The sequence below is a fragment of the Oncorhynchus mykiss genome, chromosome 12, assembly GCF_057628025.1.
Source record: "Oncorhynchus mykiss isolate SJ-2025 chromosome 12, ASM5762802v1, whole genome shotgun sequence".
NCBI classification, from domain to species: Eukaryota; Metazoa; Chordata; class Actinopteri; order Salmoniformes; family Salmonidae; genus Oncorhynchus; species Oncorhynchus mykiss.
Window position 1 is genome coordinate 67,997,956 of NC_143033.1, and position 21,462 is coordinate 68,019,417.

General features: G+C 41.8%; 1 protein-coding gene across 2 annotated transcripts; it reads left to right on the plus strand.

Annotated features, from left to right (window-relative positions):
* Positions 1-6,696: 6,696 nt before the first annotated feature.
* c1qtnf6a (C1q and TNF related 6a) lies at positions 6,697-19,679 on the plus strand. Of its 2 annotated transcripts, none has more exons than XM_021624561.3 (3): positions 6,697-6,822; positions 15,906-16,136; positions 16,884-19,679. In XM_021624561.3, the coding sequence occupies exons 2-3, from the start codon at positions 15,917-15,919 to the stop codon at positions 17,429-17,431; spliced, it is 768 nt and encodes a 255-aa protein (XP_021480236.2). In that variant the 5' UTR covers positions 6,697-6,822; positions 15,906-15,916; the 3' UTR covers positions 17,432-19,679. The 2 variants fall into 2 exon arrangements, with proteins under 2 accessions (XP_021480236.2, XP_021480237.2); XM_021624562.3 differs by having other exon boundaries at positions 6,700-6,822; positions 15,912-16,136.
* Positions 19,680-21,462: the final 1,783 nt, after the last annotated feature.

The following is a 21,462-nucleotide window of genomic DNA, read 5'->3' on the forward strand; positions in this document are numbered from 1 at the left end:
CATACAACAACCTAGATAACCCATCCTAGTCACACCCCGACCTAACCAACATAGAGAATAAAAGGCTCTCTATGGTCAGGGCGTGACATACAGACAGATTATTTCCCTTATAATTCACTGTATCACAATTCCAATGGGTCAGAAGTTTACATACACTAAGTTGACAGTGCCTTTAAACAGCTTATACAATTCCAGAAAATGATCTCATAGCTTTAGAAGCTTCTGATAGGCTAATTAACATAATTTGAGTCAATTGGAGGTGTACCTGTGGATGTATTTCAAGGCCTACCTTCAAACTCAGTGCATCTTTTCTTGACATCATGGGAAAATCAAAAGAAATTAGCCAATATCCCAGAAAAAATATCGTAGACCTCCACAAGTCTGGTTCATCCTTGGGAGCAATTTTCAAATGCCTGAAGGTACCATCTGTACAAACAATAGTATGCAAGTCTAAACACCAAGGGACCACGCAGGTATCATACCACTCAGGAAGGAGACGCCTTCTGGTTCCTAGAGATGAAAGTACTTTCGTGCGAAAAGTGCAAATCAATCCCAGAACAACAGCAAAGGACCTTGTGATGATGCTGGAGGATTCCGGTACAAAAGTATCTATATCCACAGTAAAACAGTATATCAACATAACCTGAAAGGCCGCTCAGCAAGGAAGAAGCCACTGCTCCAAAACCGCCATAAAAAAGCCAGACTATGGTTTGCAACTGCACATGGGGACAAAGATCGTACTTTCTGGAGAAATGTCCTCTAGTCTGATAAAACAAGGGTGGAGGTTTGCAAGCCGAAGAACACCATCCCAACCGTGAAGCATGGGGGTGGCAGCATCATGTTGTGGGGGTGTTTTGCTGCAGGGGGGACAGGTGCACTTCACAAAATAGATGGCATATGTATATATTGAAGCAACATTTTAAGACATCAGTCAGGAAGTTAAAGCTTGGGCGCAAATGGGTCTTCCAAATGGACAATGACCCCAAGCATACTTCCAAAGTTGTGGCAAAATGGCTTAAGGACAACAAAGTCAAGATATTGGAATGGCCATCACAAAGCCCTGACCACAATCCTGTAGAAAATTGGTGGGCAGAACTGAAAAAGTGTGTTCGAGCAAGGAGGCCTACCAACCTGACTCAGTTACACCAGCTCTGTCAGGAGGAATGGGCCAAAATTCACCCAACTTATTGTGGGAAGCTTGTGGAAGGCCACCCAAAACGTCTGACCCACTGGGGATGTGGTGAAAGAAATAAAAGCTGAAATAAATAATTCTCTCAACTGTTATTCTGACATTACACATTCTTAAAATAAAGTGGTGATCCTAACTGACCTAGGACAGGGAATTCTTAGGATTAAATGTCAGGAATTTTAGGATTAAATGTCAGGAATTGTGAAAACTGAGTTCAAATGTATTTGGCTACGGTGTATGTAAACTTCCGACTTCAACTGTAGCTAAGTCTGACTGTCCTTTAGCCATGTCTTTATGTTTTTTTGTGAGTGTGCGATAGGTGGTGCAGTTATTTGTCTGATGGCAGTGTTTTCCAGACACGGGAAGCTCCCACAGTGTAAGCAGTCTGACTAAATGTGTTTTTCCTTAATTACGGGAATTATTCATTCACTTCTCATGCCAGTCTAGTCAATCAGTATTTTAAGTAAGGGTATCATAGCATTTAAGTACAGTTTTGCTGCCTCTGTAGTCAAACAATTTCATATGTATCGGAAATTAGCTTGGTTCAATTTGGATATTTTAGTTACCTTCTTCACCTGCTTTTGTTTCTGGGGGTACTTTTACCACCTTTTTCTCCCCAATTGGTAGTTACAGTCTTGTCCCATTGTCCCAGAGCCATGCGTCCACCCGAAACACGACCCCGCCAAGCCGCACTGCTTCTTGACACACTGCTCGCTTAACCCGGAAGCCAGCCGCACCAATGTGTCGAGGGAGACACCGTACTGTACAGCTGTTGACCAAAGTCAGCATGCATGCACCCGGCCACCACAAGGAGTTGCTAGAGTGGGACAAGGACATCCCTGTCAGCCAAGCTCTCCCCTAACCCGGATGACACTGGGTCAATTGTGCGTCGCCTCATGGGTCTCCCGGTTGGCTACGTCACAACTCAGGATCGAACCCGGATCTGTAGTGACGCCTCCAGCACCGCCACGCCAATCGGGAGGCCCTTTCACCTCCTTTTTGAAAGAGAGGTTGGAATCAAGTATGATGTCAAGGTACTTAAAAACGGATACCCCCTGGAGCTTCTCCCTTGACACAGACCTCTGGCTCAGTAGCATAATTTGGCCTCTTTGTGAATAACATGCTAACTGTTGTTTTATTTCTCACATTTAAATGCAAACTTGAGTCACTGAGCCACTTTGTAACATGGACCATTGAAGTGGTGAGTTCTTCTGCAGCCTGTTGTTTGCTCTTTGCATGCACATCATTTTATGATTGACAGGGGGGTCATTTCAAACTGTAACCCATTGAGCAACAGGTTATTACTTTGGGATATCAGGGGATATTGGACAAGAGAAGGCTACTCGTAGGTAAACATACATTCATTGTCCGAGATATGAAACAGAAACAAATCTTTGTATCTCAGCAAAAATCTTTCTCAAGTTTGTTGAATGCCACAACCATATGAACTACTGCATTGATGTCCATGTTTCAGTAGACACTCCAAAGAACAAACACACAGACATAAGATCAAATAATGTTTGCCACCTCATAAAAAGGAATGAGTTCTGACTGGTGGAACACTGACTATGTCCCAAATGGCACCCCATTCCATATATAGTGCACTACATTTGGGATGCAGCCTCTACCTTCTGGTTATTGGTGGGCAATTCAGTTGAGCAGAGACAAGGAATGAGTATAGAGAGGGTTATGGAGGTTCTTATGAGATGAGAAAACGAGAGGTCAACTAGGGGTTAGTGGTTAAGGCCTCGGTGTTTCAGAACAAACTGTATAAAGGTCAATGATATGACTGAAGAGGCTCATGCTGAAGATTTTCATTTGCAATCTCACCATCCCCAAATATAAATAATTTATTGTACATCTGGTGTTTTTGTATTATTTATTCTTGTAGGCCTGGAATAAATCCGTATAGTCAATGAAAGAAAAATAATATTGAGGTAGTTTAAAACATGGTTTGATATGTGATTTATCAGTTATCCTCCCTTCAACACATTACATTTGTGGAACAATTATGTTTTCACAGCTGAATGTCTTTGGAACGTTGCAGTTTCCTCTATTAAGATTAGAAGTAGTGTTGACATTGGGGGAAAAGAAAGATACAGAGAAAGAGATGATGATGGTTGAGTAGCTTGCAGTTGAAAGGTCAATCAATAGTCTAAATGAAAGCATATAGAGCTACAAATAATATTTGTCTTTAAAATTTAGATTTTTCTTGGCACTTAAAAATTGAAAGAGGGAAAGAAAGAGGGGCAGACGACATGTGAAGCATGAGCCTTCCTTCCTGACTTATTTCCTCCCTCATTTCCTTCCTTCCTTATTTATTTATTTATTTATTTATTTCCTTCCTTCCTTCCTTCCTTCCTTCCTTCCTTCCTAGATAGAAATAGACATACCGGTACTGTAGACACTGGTAGTTCAAGGGAGGACAGTCAATGTCTTAGAGTCAATAAAACCTGGGTCAGATGTGTCCGTTAATGGCATGGAGTTGGAAGAAGGAGAACACCCTTGACATGATTACATAACAGTCTGTGGAGTCTCTTTCAATCCTGGACCCCTAGGCGGTAATGCACTCCAGATGTGCTTGTGTAACACGTGTACACCAATCTGAAAGCAACTTCCGCTCTCACAGCAATGGCAATGACAGTTCATCCAAAAACTTGCGGAAGGTAAATAAAGATAAAAAATAAAAATAATAGGCCTATTCATTCTCACTGTGTAGTGCAGGTAGACCGTTGTGCCAACATGGTTATGCTGTATCTGCACCAACAGGGATGGTAAGAAAGTGTAAAAGACCCATTTCACATGCCTGTATAAATGTCTGTGTCTATTGTAATTGCCTTAAAAAATGACAATCATAAATGTGGTCTACGTTTCAGTGAGTCAGACATTCCAGTTAAAAACAGTAGTCCCAAGGGAACATGGAACAAAATCTGTCTGATTCAGCTAACAAAAACCATTGGGCCCCATAAATAGTCAAACATATATTGTCTCTGCTAAAAGTTAATGTCTGTGTGCGTGCGTGCGTGTGTGTGTGTGTGTACGTGCCTGCCTGCCTGCACATGGGCATGTGTGTGTTACTGTCCCCCCCCGAAGGTTTCTGCCACCAATTTCTCCCCAGCTCCATGTTCCTCCCTTCCAATCCTTTCCTTCCCTCAAGCTAGCCTACCTCTCCCCTCTGCCCCCCTCACCTCCCGTCTCCACCCCAACAATAACACTACCCCACCCTGTCTGTCCCTGACTCCATGTGTAAAACCCTGTGCCCCCTTTCTCCTCAGAGTGCTAGCTCCCCTCCAGGCCCTCCACATACTAACATCTGCCTCCTCCTCTCCTTTGTGGCTTGAGCTTTCACAGATGTGAAGCAGCAGAAAAAAGAGCAGGGGGAAGGAATTCACCACAGCAGAAATACAGGACTGGACTGGAAGGATGGCAGATAGTACTTACAAAGGCAATGGGGTTTGTTCTCTTGAGTCTCCCACAACTATTATACAGATGTAGTGCAATGTAGTGTGGGGTTTGGGTAGGGTAGTGTGTGTGTGCGAGTGTGTGTGCGTGTGTGTGTGTGTGTGTGTGCGTGCGTGTGCGTGCGTGTGCTTGTGTGTCCACTGTTTGATTGGTTTTTGGGTATCAATAAAAGGTTCCTATATCTGTTCTAATTCATTTCTTTAACAGAATGTAATAAATTAGTGTTCTTAACCAAACAAAGATGTTCGATAATGAATCCTGCAAATGAGGGTCTGGTATAAATAGTGGAACTTAACAAAGAGAAAGAAAAATGATCCGACAACACTTAGCCTATTTGTTTGAATTTAATGTGATGCTAATAAAACTATTATTACTGCTCTTGATTGAGAAATACAAAAATTGTGTTCTGTTTATATATATATATATATACACACAAAATTGAATGTCATCCTGAATGTCTAAAGATTTGTTAGGCTTTATCATATGTTCAAACAGAACCTCCAGACATAGACAATACATTCCATCCGCTCTACATTGTCAGAGCCCTTAAACATTCCCATCCTTTTTCATGAGTTATCGACTTCGAATGATCACGGTCATGTCATAGCCTTACTTCTCACAAGCTATACATGTCATTTTACATTGCATGGAAAGACATTCATGGAGAAACAGCAGCCATTCAGTCAGAGTAAACAACATGCATGTGGGCAAAGTAGCCTTCTTACTGGAACTGTTGAGAGTCAATGTTGCTATTGTGTCCAAAAGAGAGAGAGAGAGAGAGACCTTCCATAACAAAGGCATCCCCTACAGAGAGATGAACCTGGAGAAGAGTCCCCTAAGCAAGCTGGTCCTGGGGCTCTGTTCACAAACACAGACCCCACAGAGCCCCAGGACAGCAACACAATTAGACCCAATTGTAACAATAATTACTTGACACATTGGAAAGAATTAACAAAACAAACAGAGCAAACTAGTATGCTATTTGCCCCTAAACAGAGAGGACACAGTGGCAGAATACCTGACCACTGTGATTGACCAAAACTTAAGGAAAGCTTTGACTACTGTATGTACAGACTCAATGAGCATAGCCTTGCTATTAAGCCGTAGGCAGACCTGGCTCTCAAGAGAAGACAGGCACACTGCCCACAAAATGAGGTGGAAACTTGTTGCACTTCATAACCTCCTGCCAAATGTATGACCATATTAGAGACACATATTTCTCTCAGATTACACAGACCTACAAAGAATTTAAAAACAAACCCAATTTTGATAAACTCCCATATGTATTTGGTGAAATACCACAGTGTGCCATCACAGCAGCAAGATTTGTGACCTGTTGCTACAAGAAAAGGGCAACCAGTGAAGAACAAACACCAATGGAAATACAGCCCATATTTATGTTTATTAATTTTCCTTCTTGTACTTTAACTATTTGCACAACATGACATTTGAAATGTCTTTTTTCTTTTGGAGCTTTTGTGAGTGTAATGTTTAATGTTCATTTTTAAAAATGGTTTATTTCACTTTTGTTTATTATCTATTTCACTTGCTTTGGCAATGTAAAAATATGTTTCCCATGCCAATAAAGCCCCTTAAATTGAATTTAATTCAATTGAATTGAGAGAGTGAGAGAGAGAGAGAGAGTCATTCAATTTTCTTTGTGGAATTAGATTCTGGATATTTATTTGTTTTATTTGTTATACTGTACATCATAGGATCTTAGTTTGATTACTCTTTTGTTTCTGAGAATATGCAAACTTGAAGTGTATTTGAGTTTTAAAAAGGCTTCTAAAGTTTGTAATTTCCACTTTGAAATGTAAGACTTGATTTGCAACAACTAGAAATTCATCAGCCCCTACATAAATGTCCATTCATTACAATCCACATAATAATTCACATTTCCAGTTTCTGCATGATTATTTTCGTGCTGGCTCAAATTAAGATCGGTTTACCAGTTTTTGATTAGTACTTGTAGCTATTCTTATTGTTGTCGATGTTGTTTTCATTGTTTTATGTGTATCACTTTGCTGTGGCAACATTGCATTTGAATTTTAGAGAGAGAGAGGCTGACTCAGGATTCTCCCCCTCCCCTTTCCTCCCCTCTCTCTCTCCTTTCTCTCTCCTCTCTCTCCTCAGCTGATCAACACCACTTGAAGAGACTTCTACAAGAGGTAAGTTACTGCATGCTTTACTATCAATCACATTATCTGTCATTCTGCGGTAGCTTCTGCACAATGCCAAGAGTGCACGTCTCACGCAGTTCCGCATCTTTAATTTGGCTACATTAAATGTAATGTCTAACTGATGGGCGTCGTCAGAACTTGCAGAGAGGAGGATAGAGCAGCACCAGAGGGCTGGTGAAGTTGCATATCAGCAGCCGCAGCTAGTTTCAATAGTTGGCTGCCTCTCAACAGGACCGTACAGGCATGGCCGTAATTACACATGAGGACACGGAGTAGCTGACTGTTTTTTAGGAACTCAGTCAGGATCTCAAATTCTGGTGAGAGTTAGAATAGTGAATAGACAAGGTGCAATTTCGAAACTTGGTTGTGCATCAGCAGTTTTCCTCTTGCTATATGTCACTCACTGACAGTCACTCAATTAGCCCGTCATAAAACATTTTTGGATTAGTCTAGGGTATAATTACAATCTCAATTGCATACTCCTTGCGTCCTCTCTCCTTGCCTCCTTCTCAAAACCCATTGGAGGAGAAGGTCAGAGAGGAGGGATCTCTGCCTTTCTCAGTCAATCGGTTTCGGGAAGGAGAGAGGACGCGAGGAGTGCGCAATTGAGAATCTACCAAGTTAGTCTAGCTAGCTATCTAATTTTGTAGTGATCGGGCCGAATTACTGACAGGTAACGCTGGGCACGAGCCCAGCGGCCCTGACCTCCAATTGGCCCCCATTGATTTTGTGTGTCACTCTCACTCAGATATCATATTAACATGACATAAGTCATGGCAAAATAGGTAGAATTGCAAGGAATTAGCTTTAAAAAGGCAAAAATGTATTCCAACCCCATGGTAAAACATGTAGAATACCTCCGTCTGTATGTATTAAACTATAGTTTGTTATCCAGGTGCTGAGTTAATGTGTAGCGGCTAATTGTATAGCTAATAGGCTATGTGTTTGTTGGTCAACTGAGGTACATGAAGCTACAGCTACAGTCCTTTTTGCTTGTTTTTGCTGTTTTCTAAAGAGCATTTTAGACTTTTTAAATAGTATAGAAATGCAGTAAATGAGCTTCAACGGCTTAATATTTTCAAAATTTCACAGTATTTTTCCAACATCATTATATATATAAAAACCAAAAAAATGCACTATGCAGAAACCGCTCCGCCATTTCCTGGTTGCTAAAATTTGAATAGTTCGCCTAATTTCAGTTTATGTGACAAAACAAGCAAGTATAGAGTAGAGAATTATTGTACCATTTAAACCACTGTGAAATACACTATATACACACAAAAGTATGTGGACATCCCTTCAAATTAGTGGTTTCGGCTATTTCAGCCACACCCGTTAATGACAGGTGTATAAAATTGAGCACACAGCCATGCAATCTTCATAGACAAACATTTGCAGTAGGATGGCTTTACTGAAGAGCTCAGTGACTTTCAACATGGCACCGTCATAGGATGCCACCTTTCCAAACAAGTTCCAAACTGCATCTGGAAGCAATGTCAGCACAAGAACTGTTCGACGGGAGCTTCATGAAATGGGTTTCCATGTCCTAGCAGTATCACACAAGCCTAAGATCACCACGCGTAATGCCATGCATCAGCTGGAGTGATGTAAAGATCGCCGCCATTGGACTCTGGAGCAGCGGAAACGCGTTCTCTGGAGTGCCGAATCTTGCTTCACCATCTGGCAGTCCGACAGACGAATCTGGGTTTGGCGGATGCCAGGAAAAGTCTTCCTACCCCAATGCATGGTGCCAACTGTAAAGTTTGGTGGATGAGGAATAATGGTCTGGGGCTGTTGTTCATGGTTCAGGCTACGCTCTTTCGCTCCAATGAAGGGAACTATTAACGCTACAGCATACAATGACATTCTAGACGATTCTGTGCTTCCAACTTTGTGGCAACAGTTTGGAGAAGGCCCTTTCCTGTTTCAGCCTGACAATGCCCCCGTGCACTAAGCGAAGTCCATACAGAAATGGTTTGTCGAGATTGGTGTGGAAGAACTTGACAGGCCTGCAAAGAACCCTGAACTCAACCCCATTGACCACCTTTGGGATGAATTGGAACTCCAACTGCGAGCCAGGCCTAATCGCCCAACATCAGTGCCCGATCTCACTAATGCTCTTGTGGCTGAATGGAAGCAAGTCCCTGCAGCAATGTTCCAACATCTAGTGGAAAGCCTTCCCAGAAGAGTGGCTGTTATAGCAGCAAAGGGGATACCAACTCCATATTAATGCCAATGATTTTGGAATGAGATGTTCGACGAGCAGGTATCCAATTAATTTTGGTAATGTAAGGTAAGGCCATATATGGCCATATTACTTTTCCGTTTGGGGCATCTTGCTCCGAGATGCTAATGTACATGATTTATCTAATGCAGATTAGTCTACTGATGCATTCCACTGGCTTTATTAACATGTTCTCAAGTCTAGCACACCACCAGATAATATAGCTTTAAACTATCAAACTATCCTTACTATCAAATTAATGTAGTTATTTCTTACCCTTCGGTAGTAACAAAACATTTGGCACATAGCTAGCCTGTACAATCCAAAAATGATCAAGATACAGTGCCTTGCGAAAGTATTCGGCCCCCTTGAACTTTGCGACCTTTTGCCACATTTCAATGCTCTCCATCCAACCTCACTGAGCTCGAGCTGTTTTGCAAGGAGGAATGGGAAAAAATTTCAGTCTCTCGATGTGCAAAACTGATAGATACATACCCCAAGCGACTTACAGCTGTAATAGCAGCAAAAGGTGGCGCTACAAAGTATTAACTTAAGGGGGCTGTATAATTTTGCACGCCCAATTTTTCAGTTTTTGATTTGTTAAAAAAGTTTGAAATATCCAATAAATGTCGTTCCACTTCATGATTGTGTCCCACTTGTTGTTGATTCTTCACAAAAAAATACAGTTTTATATCTTTATGTTTGAAGCCTGAAATGTGGCAAAAGGTTGCAAAGTTCAAGGGGGCCGAATACTTTCGCAAGGCACTGTACTTGTAACGCTTGTCGTCTGGGGAAGGAGAGGAGGACCAAGGTGCAGCGTGGTAAGTGTTCATATTTTAAATATTTTAATGAACACTGAAAAGAAAACAATAAACAACCAACGAACAGTCCTGTAAGGTGCACCGCACCACAACACTAAACAGAAAATAACCACCCACAAAACACAATGGAAAACAGGCTACCTAAATATGGTTCTCAATCAGGGACAACGATTGACAGCTGCCTCTGATTGAGAACCATACCAGGCCAAACACAGAAATAGAAAATCATAGACAAACTAACATAGACAACCCACCCAACTCACGCCCTGACCATACTAAAACAAAAGACAAAACAAAGGAACTAAGGTCAGAACGTGACATTACTGTACCTCGGTACACTTCACAAGTTTACATGGTTCACATATTTTGCGGAGTTGAAGCATTCCTTTCTACAGACAACTATGCTGTATCCCGTGCATATGACACTCAACTTTGATTCGATTTTGAATTGACAATCCCAGAAAAAGACCTTCAAGATCACTCAGATGTCTGCAGATCATGGACATTTATTCCAGGGACATTATGGAAGAAGCTATAGCATTGCTATACTTTTGGTTTGTGGATGAGAGCCACACTAGTGTTTCTTCTGTGGATTTTCATTGGACCAATGTTTTGTCACTGCAATGAGCTATGGATCTAAAATGGCACCTTAGTATAACAGCTGTGTTGCACTGTCTGTCTGAGACTAAAGGGCTGGCATCATTGAAAATGACCAATAATGGTCATGGTTTGAATCGAAGCTCCTGACAACAACAGTGGTTGCTGTCTCATGGATAGTTCATAGCTGGCTCGTGTTCACCATTCCTAAACTTTCCCCGCTCCCCTGCTCCCCTGCTCCCCCCTGCTTTCCCTGCTTTCCCTGCTCCCCTATGCAAATATATGGTATGTTTTCTCTGGATCCAAAATCCTCTTTTTCCCACTCTCCTGGAACAGCAGTGGGACACGTAATAATTCAGTTACTAAGCAGACTGATATTTCAGGAATGTTTTTTTCCCATCTTATTTATGTGGATATTCATTAAACCACTATAGCAGGGTGTTTCCCAAACTTTTTTTGGCCCACGACCACATTTTGATAGCTGATAATGATTGCGACCCCAACCATGTGAAACAAAATGCATGTAATTAACAGCCGATGATTACTTTGTTTATTGGGGATATGGCAGTCCATTGTAAAACATTCTAACTGTATTTCTGATTGTGTTCTCAAATCACAATCACATACTTTTAATGTGGGGCTATGAAAGTCAATTGCAAATTAGTCTGACATAATTACTCTTATCTCACCACCCCTAATTAGATGGGTGTGCTTGATCCATGTCGTGTCGGAGCCTCTCAAAGTCAGGGGGTGTGGTGTACTGTGCGCACTTCATCTCTCCTGTCACATCCAACCTGGATCAAATGTATTTTCTTCTAATACAGAGGAGAGCACTGAATCAGCGTACCGTGAGTTTTAATATTCGGAGGGAGACGGCACAGTATTCCCTTTGAGTCATAAACCAAAACTCCTCCATAGTGACCCGTGAATGCCTTGTCTTCAGCTCGATCAGCTGCTCAATTCCACTTACCGGCATGTCAACTGAGCCAGGGTCACAGTCAAATCAGCTAAATCTGATTGGTCACTCATCTGTAGAAATGTTTTGTATTTCCCCTTCATGCTTGCGTTCAGTTCGTTCAGTTTCACAAATATGTCTGTTACATAGGCAAGGAGAGAAATGTTATTTTCATTACACAGAAAGATTTACTTCCATTGCGAATGACAACAGTTCCTCTCTCAATTCCAATAATCTTTCCAACACTCCCCCTCGATAACCAACAAGCCTCGGTGTGAAATAGAACATTGTCAGGCTCTGATCCCATATCTCCACAAAGTTTTGCAAACAGGCGTGTGCAACGTAGTTTGCACTTGAAGTTACCTGCTGCTTAAATCTCAGAGTTCTGCGCTCAGCTCTTTTGCCACAAGTTGCTCTTGGTGTACCCATTATGGCCCAGTGGGTGTATCATACAATGCATCCATATGGCAGAGGGAGAAACATGTATAACTAGAGTGCAGAGGCCTGCCCACCATCCCGTGATAGATGGAGCCCCATCTGTGCAAAAATCCCACTATTCAATCGCATGGAATCTCTTTTTCGTCAATATAGCCACGCAGCACACTCATCATCCCCTCTGCCGTTTCATGCTCGGGAATACTGAGACAGAACAATATGTCCTCATGAAAAGCATCCGAGGACATGTAGCGAACAAAAGTCAACGAATGGGCATCTCGGCCCTCACAGTTAACATCCATTTGGAGAGGATAAAGTTGTTCAGTCAGTTTGCTTTTGATTGCTAGCTATAGCGTCAATTCTTAGTTTCACTGTGTTATCTGACAAAGGTATTGTGTTCACCATATCAATTGAGGCCGGCAATATCAAAGTCTCTGCAATAGTGTGTGGTTTCACAGGTTAGCAGGCTTAGCCAATGATTCAAGTGCAATGGTCAAGTGCGGCCTTTTCCCAGGATCTAAGGGCGCTCTCTGGTTTTAAGGTTAACCCCATTACAATGATTTTGAGAGACAAAAACTATATAATATATTTACAGTACCAGTCAAAAGTTTGGACACACCTACTCATTCAAGGGTTTTTCTATATTTGACTATTTTCTCCATTGTAAAATAATAGTGAAGACATCAAAACTATTCAATAACACATATGGCATCATGTAGTAACCAAAAAAGTGTTAAATAAATTAAAATATTTTTAATATTTGAGATTCTTCAAAGTAGCCACCCTTTGCCTTGATGACAGCTTTGCACACTCTTGGCATTCAACCAGCTTCATGAGGTAGTCACCTGGAATGCATTTCAACTAAAAGGTGTGCGTTGTTAAAAGTTAATTTGTGGAATTTATTTTCTTCTTAATGTGTTTGAGCCAATCAGTGATGTTGTGACAAGGTAGGGGTGGTATACAGAATATAGCCCTATTTGGTAACAGACCAAGTCCATATTATGGCAAGAACAGCTCAAATAAGCAAAGCGAAATGACAGTCCATCATTACTTTAAGACATGAAGGTCAGTCAATGCGGAACATTTCAAGACCTTTGAAACTTTCTTCAAGTGCAGTCGCAAAAACCATCAAGCGCTATGATGAAACTAGCTCTCATGAGGACCGCCACAGGAACGGAAGACCCAGAGTTACCTCTGCTGCAGAGGATAAGTTCATTAGAGTTACCAGCCTCAGAAATTGCAGCCCAAAATAAACACTTCACAGAGTTCAAGTAGCAGACACATCTCAAAATCAACTGTTCAGAGGAGACTGCGTGAATCAGGCCTTCATGGTCAAATTGCTGCAAAGAAACCACTACTAAAGGACACCAATAAGAAGAAGAGACTTGTTTGAGCCAAGAAATACGAGCAACGGACATTAGACCTGTGGAAATCTGTCCTTTGGTCTGATGAGTCCATAGTTGAGATTTGGAGTTCCAACCGCCGTGTCTTTGTGAGACACAGTTTAGGTGAATGGATCATCTCTGCATGTGTGGTTCCCACCATGAAGCATGGAGGAAGAGGTGTGATGGTATGGGGGTGCTTTGCTGGTGACACTGTCAGTGATTTGTTGAGAATTCAAGGCACACTTACCCAGAATGGCTACAACAGCATTCTGCAGTGAAACGCCATTCCGTCAGTTATGCGCTTAGTGGGACAATCACTTGTTTTTCAACAGGACAATGATTCAACACACCTCCAGGCTATGTAAGGGCTATTCGACCAAGAAGGAGAGTGATGGAGTGCTGCATCAGATGACCTGGCCTCCACAATCCCCCGACCTCAACCCAGTTGAGATGGTTTGGGATGAGTCGGACAACAGAGTGAAGGAAAAGTAGCCAACAAGTGCTCAGCATATGTGGGAACTCCTTCAGGACTGTTGGAAAAGCATTCCAGGTGAAGCTGGTTGAGATAATGCCAAGGGTGTGCAAAGCTATCATCAAAGCAGCATGTGGCTACTTCGAAGAATCTCAATTCTAAGGTATATTTTGATTTGCATAACATTTTTTGGGGACTACATGATTCAACATGTGTTATTTCATAATTATGCTGTCTTCATTATACAATGTAGAAAATTTTAAAAATATATAAAAACCCTTGAATAAGTAGGTGTGTCCAAACTTTGACTGTTACTGTGTATATATTTACAGTGGAAGTCAGAAGTTTACACTTAGGTTGGAGTCAAGGTTGGAGTTAAAGAATAAGTTACAGGTCTGTGAGAGCCAGAAATCTTGCTTGTTTGTAGGTGACCAAATACTTATTTTCCACCATAATTTGCAAATAAATTCATTAAACATTTTCTGGATTTTTTTTCTCATTTTGTCTGTCATAGTTGAAGTGTACCAATGATGAAAATGACAGGCCTCTCTCATCTTTTTAAGTGGGAGAACCTGCACAATTGGTGGCTGACTAAATACTTTTTTGCCCCACTGTATATCTACATAACCAGAAAGTCCGCTCAGCAAGGAAGAAGCCACTGCTCCAAAACCGCCATAAAAAAGCCAGACAATGGTTTGCAACTGCACATGAGGACAAATATCGTACTTTTTGGAGAAATGTCTTCTGGTCTGATGAAACAAAAATAGAACTGTTTGGCCATAATGACCATTGTCATGTTTGGAGGAAAAAGGGGGAGGCTTGCAAGCCGAAGAACACCATCCCAACCGTGAAGCACGGAGGTGGCAGCATCATGTTGTGGGGGTGCCTTGCTGCAGGAGGGACTGGTGCACTTCACAAAACAGATGGCATCATGAGGAAATAAAATTATGTGTATATATTGAAGCAAAATCTCACGACATCAGTCAGGAAGTTGTAAATGGGTCTTCCAAATGACAATGACCCCAAGCATACTTCCAAAGTTGTGGCAAAATGGCTCGAGGACAACCAAGTCAAGGTAATGGAGTGGCTGTCATAAAGCCCTGACCACAATCCTATAGAAAATTTGTGAGCAGAACTGAAAAAGAGTGTGCGTGTAAGAAGGCCTACAAACCTGATTCAGTTACACCAGCTCTATCAAGATGAATAGGACAAAATTCACCCAACTTACCGTAGGAAGCTTGTGGAAGCCCCCCCGAAACGTTTGACCTAAGTTAAACAATTTAAAGGCAACGCTACCAAATACTAATTGAGTGTATGTATACTTCTGACCCACTTGGAATGTGATGAAAGTAAATGCTGAAATAAATCATTCTCTCTGCTATTATTCTGACATTTCACATTCTTAAACTGAAGTGGTGATCCTATCTGACCTAAAACAGGGATTATTTTACTAGGATTAAATGTCAGGAATTGTGAAAAACTTAGTTTAAATGTATTTGGCTAAGGTGTATGTAAACGTCCGACTTCAACCATATATATATATATATATATATATATATAAAATATATATTTTTTACCTGATTTTGGAGATTCTCCCTTGACCGCATGTTCATATTAGGCGACCACACAATATGTCGTTACCCCTAGTTTGGGAACAGCTGCATATATAGTATAATTTACCCTACTCATAGGATAACATAAATACCTCTTTGTCTTACTTGTTTTTTCTTCATGCTCGAGTCAATCTGTATCGCCAAAGTTCAGCACTATAGCCTGAATTACATTTAAAAGTCATTTCCGATTGAGCCTACATATGCAGAGTTTACGTGCTGCAGTCTCCACTCATGTGGGAACATTGCTTTTAAGTTTCTATTGCGTTACGCATTGAATCGAGCCTTTACTATTTGAGTTACGTAATAGACAACGATGTAGAATCTCATATGATACTGGAATTAAATGGTATTTCTCTCCACTACGAGTGCTTTATTTATTCTGTCAGCAGGACCAATTTACAACTGTACCTTCATGTTTATAATAGCAAACACCACTGTCAATTGGACTTCGGTATAAGCCCATCTTGGATATAATACCCTCAAATAACTCTCCTTGTTCAAAGATGTACAGCATTTACAGCACAAAGGTTGTGTCTAAATCTGCCTGTTGTCCTTCCTTGTCCTCTCAGGTGCAGCAACCATGTTTGACCACCTCCTCCTCCTGAGCCCCATCCTCCTGTTCCTCCCTCTGGTCATCACTGTCCCGTCCCCCGGAGGTGCCCCTCCTACCCCCTGCCGCCGCTGCTGTGACGACCTGGAGCTACAGAAGGGCCCCCCAGCCCCTCAGACGGGGGACCAAAAGAGTGGCCTGAACCAGATGCCTGAAGTCCGCACCTACATCAACATGACTATCCTCAAAGGTGCGCCTGGATTGTGCCTTTACACCTGCAATACACATAGCTTGATCCCAGGTCTCTTTGTGTTGTTTTGCCAACTCCTACGGTGGTTGTCATTCCAAAGATTAAACAGTTTGCCAAACATCACAAAAAGATCCGGGACCAGGCTATACTGTACCCACTGACTGAATTTGATTTGATTTGATTGGATTATGATTATGTGTATTCCAATCCAAGGCTTCCTTTCATTGCTGTAAGAAATGTTCTCCAGTCAGTGGACTAGAGGCTAAAATGTCTGCTGCTATTTCAGAACATTAACCTGGCACTGAACTTGCTTATGTGGCTGAAAACATGTCCAAAAACGTAACAGTTTGTGCGTGTGTGTGTGTGTGTGTGTGTGTGTGTGTGTGCTCACCAGAGAGTATGACCTGGCTTGGAAAAACATGCTGTGGCCTTCCAAAAAGTAGCAGAAAAAAAGTAGCAGAAAAGTAGCAGAAAAAAATATCCTGTGAAAGATAAGCATAACTCCGGAACCCTAAATTCTCATATACTGAATGGGCTACAATTATGAGAAGTCTGGAGTGACTCTAAGTTTACGTAACATTCCTATCTGGAGAAAATCATAAACCATATATCTACACATAGTCTTCTATGATCCATGTTGTACTGACTTTAATCTCAACATTACCCCATTTGGACCTTTAGTCTACATTACTGTGTCATAGCTCTCTAAGGACTCATGTGCTGTATATTCTCCATCTTGCCTCACAGGGGACAAGGGAAACCGCGGGGACAGGGGTACGCCTGGGAAATCTGGTGAGGAAGGCGCTACTGGATCCCGAGGGCCAATTGGCCCCAAAGGAACCAAGGGCCAGGTGGGCCCCCCAGGGGACCCCTGCAAGACCCAGGAAGCAGCCTTCTCAGTGGGGCGTCGCAAGTCCCTCCACAGCGTGGACTACTACCAGGCCCTGGTGTTCGACACAGAGTTCGTCAACCTCCATGGCCACTTCGACATGTTCAAAGGAAAGTTCAACTGCTATGTCCCTGGGATCTACTTCTTCAATGTCAACATCCACACCTGGAACTTTAAGGAGACCTACCTGCACATAATGAGGAATGACAAGGAGCAGGCCATCGTGTACGCCCAGCCCAGCGAGAGGTCCATCATGCAGAGCCAGAGCCTTATGTTGCCCCTTGAGCTCAATGACGAGGTGTGGGTCCGGCTGTACAAGAGGGAGAGGGAGAACGCTGTGTATAGTGACGATGTGGATGTCTACATCACCTTCAACGGATACCTCATTAAGCCCACCCTGGAGTGAGATGACCTGCTGGGACGTGTTCAGTAGGCACTAAAACAGGAAGAAAACGCTCTAAGCAGTGCCAAACGGGAAGGTATTATATGGACTTGTCCAGGAAGAAATGCTTGTTTTCTTTTTCCGTTGCAAAATGTTTAAAATGTTTTGATACGGTGTGCCCTAATGAACACCATCCCCAACTGACATGAAGGGAGGGGGCTAGAGGTCAGAGTTCAGGAGGTTCCGATTGGAAGAGGGGCCTCTTTATGCAGGGTTACTCATTGATGCACACACCTACTTTTAAGTGCCTTTATACGCTGCAAAGGGATACTGGGGGCTTGTAAGGTAATGACTCCATGTACATATCCATAGACTCCTTGTCCCCTGTATTGAAAAATATATATTATTAGATGTATATGCTCACAAGGATGCTGGGAGGGAAAGACCTATGACACACGGAAAGAGATGTCCCCTTAAAGACACAAACCCCTTTATAAACATCTGGCTGTAATGGATTTCAATGTTGGTTGTTAGCTTTATTCGGAGTTGTCACAGTGAACTGACACACATTGAAGTGCTTTGAAACCATGAGTGATGCAAGAAAGCCTGGTTGTCTTCCCAAACTCCCAGATTGGTGCTATGCCTTAATACTGTCATTTGTCTCAGATGTTTTGTCTGGACACTAGTCTAGTTTGTATGCTGTTTTTTTTGTCTGGTAAATCTGTTCATAAGGTCCTGATATTTTCCAGCTGGATATCAGTTGCACAGTGGGTATAAATGAAAAAGACTACAGTAGTCATTACAGTAGGCACATTTGATCTCACAAGTCCAAATAAGAATAATATGATAATAGTTCAACAGGGATCCCTTGGTAACAGGATACAGAAATGTTATTTACAGTTTGGTGCTGTTTTTGTTTGGTCTTATCTAATCAGAACCTAATGTGGCAAACTAACAGTGCCAGCTGGAATAGGGTACCATTGCACCATTCAATTAGGGTTGACATGGATCAAGTATTCAATTGCACAAAGAAGTCCTCTGAAGTAGAAAGATGAATTGATTGATTCCAACAGTTCTCTTGGCAGTATTTCCTTCAATGACAGCAGCTGGGATAAGTCTTGTGAGATTTGGCGCCTTGCCAAATTCGCCTTGCTGAATTTGAATTTTTATGGAAATATCAGAGTTTCCTTGTGTGATACTATTTTGCCAGGTACTCTGAAAAGTGATGGCGGGAAACACAGTAAGACTCCAACAGTAACATTACTTCAGGAAATAGAGCATTTCTGAGGCTAAAGTCAACACAAGTCCTGTTGCCAGGAGTAGCCTTCAGCCTTTTGCTGAAATGACCTACATAATAGATGGTGCTAAAACATCCTTCAATCGTTTTAAAATCACACTGTAATGTGTGGTTTTACTGCAGGTTTATCAATGTCTGTGTGAGAGTTAGAGATGGGCTTTACAGGTATGTAAAAAGGAGGGGGGCTGTTTTTGTAAAGATTCAAAACAGGATGTCAGAGGGTGCAGGTGAGTTTCCTCTAGTCAGTCATCCAGACACAGCTCAACCCTCATATCACATGCAGAAGGGAGTCCAGAGATCAAACAAAGATAAACTGTTGATCAAAGGGCTGATTAAGTGCAAAGACACAGAGAGTGAATGAAGGACTAAGCAAGACTTTTATATTTGGAACTGAATTGCAAATATAATTCTATATGTGTTTAATGGTGTGACAGACGGTTGCTTTTCAATGGAATGGAAAAAAAGTGCAAGCTTTCCAAAACCCTTCCAAGTTCTTACAGTACTGTGGCCCTCATAAACCAATTCCTAACCATGCAGGTCAATGCTTTTAACAACAGTTGCATCCTTCAGCCAAGTTCAAACCTCTTCTCACAGCACTTCCTTGAATGTTGTTTTTGTGTCAGAATGGGGAATGGTTTGATAGGAAGTTAGCTTTGAGAAGCTGGCCATTCAGGGGTGAACTTTTAATTTAGAAAGTTAGCTAGTAGACACAGGTGTAGAGATGTCACAATTCGAGAACTATTCTTCCTTTACTCATGACAAAATGCTCCAATGAATTCAAAGCTGTTTTGCTGTTCAAGTTACTTGATTGTTTGTCTCCTTATGGTGCTAAATAATGTACAAAAAGGTGCTACATTATATTTAGTTTTATAATTCAAATAAATGTACATATTCTGCTTGAACATGGATGACATATGACCAATACATATTTTACATGAACTTTGCAAACCTTTGTTAATAAAGATATTGACACATCTTTGTCTCAACCTCAAGCTTGATTGTTCCACACATCTGTCAAACAGTTGCAGTCGAGCAAGGAAAGGTACACAAGAGAAGAGGTCAACGCCCACTGTACATGTCTTCATAATTCAACAACCTCCATTGTTATATGACCTATCATCTGTTCTTATGAGTGTTGAGGGATTATTGTATCCTTCTGCCAAAGGCAATAAAAATATAATGGTTGGATGGTCCGGTTAGTACGCTAGAGTGGAGTTCATGTGGGCAACCTCCCAAATCTCTATGTCACAAGAACGCCCTTGAAATAACTAGGGCCTCCTTTGGACATAGACAACACAGCAATGACAACATATTTCATGATTGTTTTGATGACGCATTATGGAGCATTCATATCCTTCTCTATAGTTTAGTTGACTGAGACATTAGTGGTTTAAATGACACCCGACAGACCACACTGGGCAGGCGTTCCCTCTTTGGTCTGGTTTTCTATGTGTTGTCCCAAGGAGCACATACTTTCCTCTTGCCTTAATACAAGTCTTCCACCACACCACAACACTCACTCAGCCAAGACACACACAATAAGCATTTTAGGGGGTTTTCTTGGTTCAATCTGCAGTGTTGGCCAGCTACACCCTGTCCTCAAACCACAGCCCATTCCACTGCTGTTGTAATGGGGGCTATAAATTTGCCTAATATGTACAAACTCACTGCTTGGCAATGGCATGCTATGGTGTCCATCTGCCACACAGACTCCTCTCAAGCAGGACTCCACCTGACTTGATCTTCTGTAGTATAGTTGGTAGAGCATGGTGTTTGCAATGCCAGGATAGCGGGTTTGATTCCCGGGACCACATACGTGAAAGGTCTTGGCCATAGTACTGTAATCTAAGTGCATGTGATAGTCAAATGTATGCTGTAAATCCCATGTCTACGGTAACCACAAGTAGAGCTCATAAACAGGTGCCAGACCGCAATTGTAGTAAGGCGACATCCCAAATGGCAGTGGTGTAATGTACTTAAGTAAAAATAGGGTGTATCTGTACTGTACTTAACTATTTACATATTTTTAAATAATAATAATAATTCGAGTTTACACCACCTGGTATTCCCAGGCGGTCTCGCATCCAAGTACTAACTAGGCCCGACGGTACAGCCACAAGCGTATTATTTTTTCCACCATTTTCTCCACCTTTATTTAACCAGGTGGGCCAGTTGAGAACAAGTTGTCACTTACAACTGCGACCTGGCCAAGATAAAGCATAGCAGTTCGACACATACAACAACACAGAGTTACACATGGTATAAACAAAACATACAGTCAATAATACAGTAGAAAAAAAGGAAACAAAATGTCTATATACAGTGAGTGCAAATGAGGTTAGACAAGGGAGGTAAGGCAATAAATAGGCCATGGTGGCGAAGTAAATTACAATATAGCAAGTAAACACTGGAATGGTAGATGTGCAGAAGATGAATGTGCAAGTAGAGATACTGGGGTGCAAAGGAGCAAGATAAATCAATATATACAGTATGGGGATGAGGTAGTTGGATGGGCTGTTTACAGATGAGCTATGTACAGGTGCAGTGATCAGTGAGCTGCTATGACAGCTGGTGCTTAAAGCTAGTGAGAGAGATATGAATCTCCAGCTTCAGTGATTTTTGAAGTTCGTTCCAGTCATTGGCAGCAGAGAACTGGAAGGAAAGGCGGCCAAAGGAGTAATTGGCTTTGGGGGTGACCATTGAGATATACCTGCTGGAGCACGTGCTACGAGTGGGTGCTGTTATGGTGACCAGTGAG

What these genes read in the sequence shown, in the direction of transcription:
- c1qtnf6a (XM_021624561.3), top strand. Translation starts at nt 15,917, where the DNA reads ATGTTTGACCACCTCCTCCTCCTGAGCCCCATCCTCCTGTTCCTCCCT. An exon ending in CAACATGACTATCCTCAAAG is followed by an intron (nt 16,137 to 16,883) that starts GTGCGCCTGGAT and finishes CTTGCCTCACAG; the next exon opens with GGGACAAGGGAAACCGCGGG.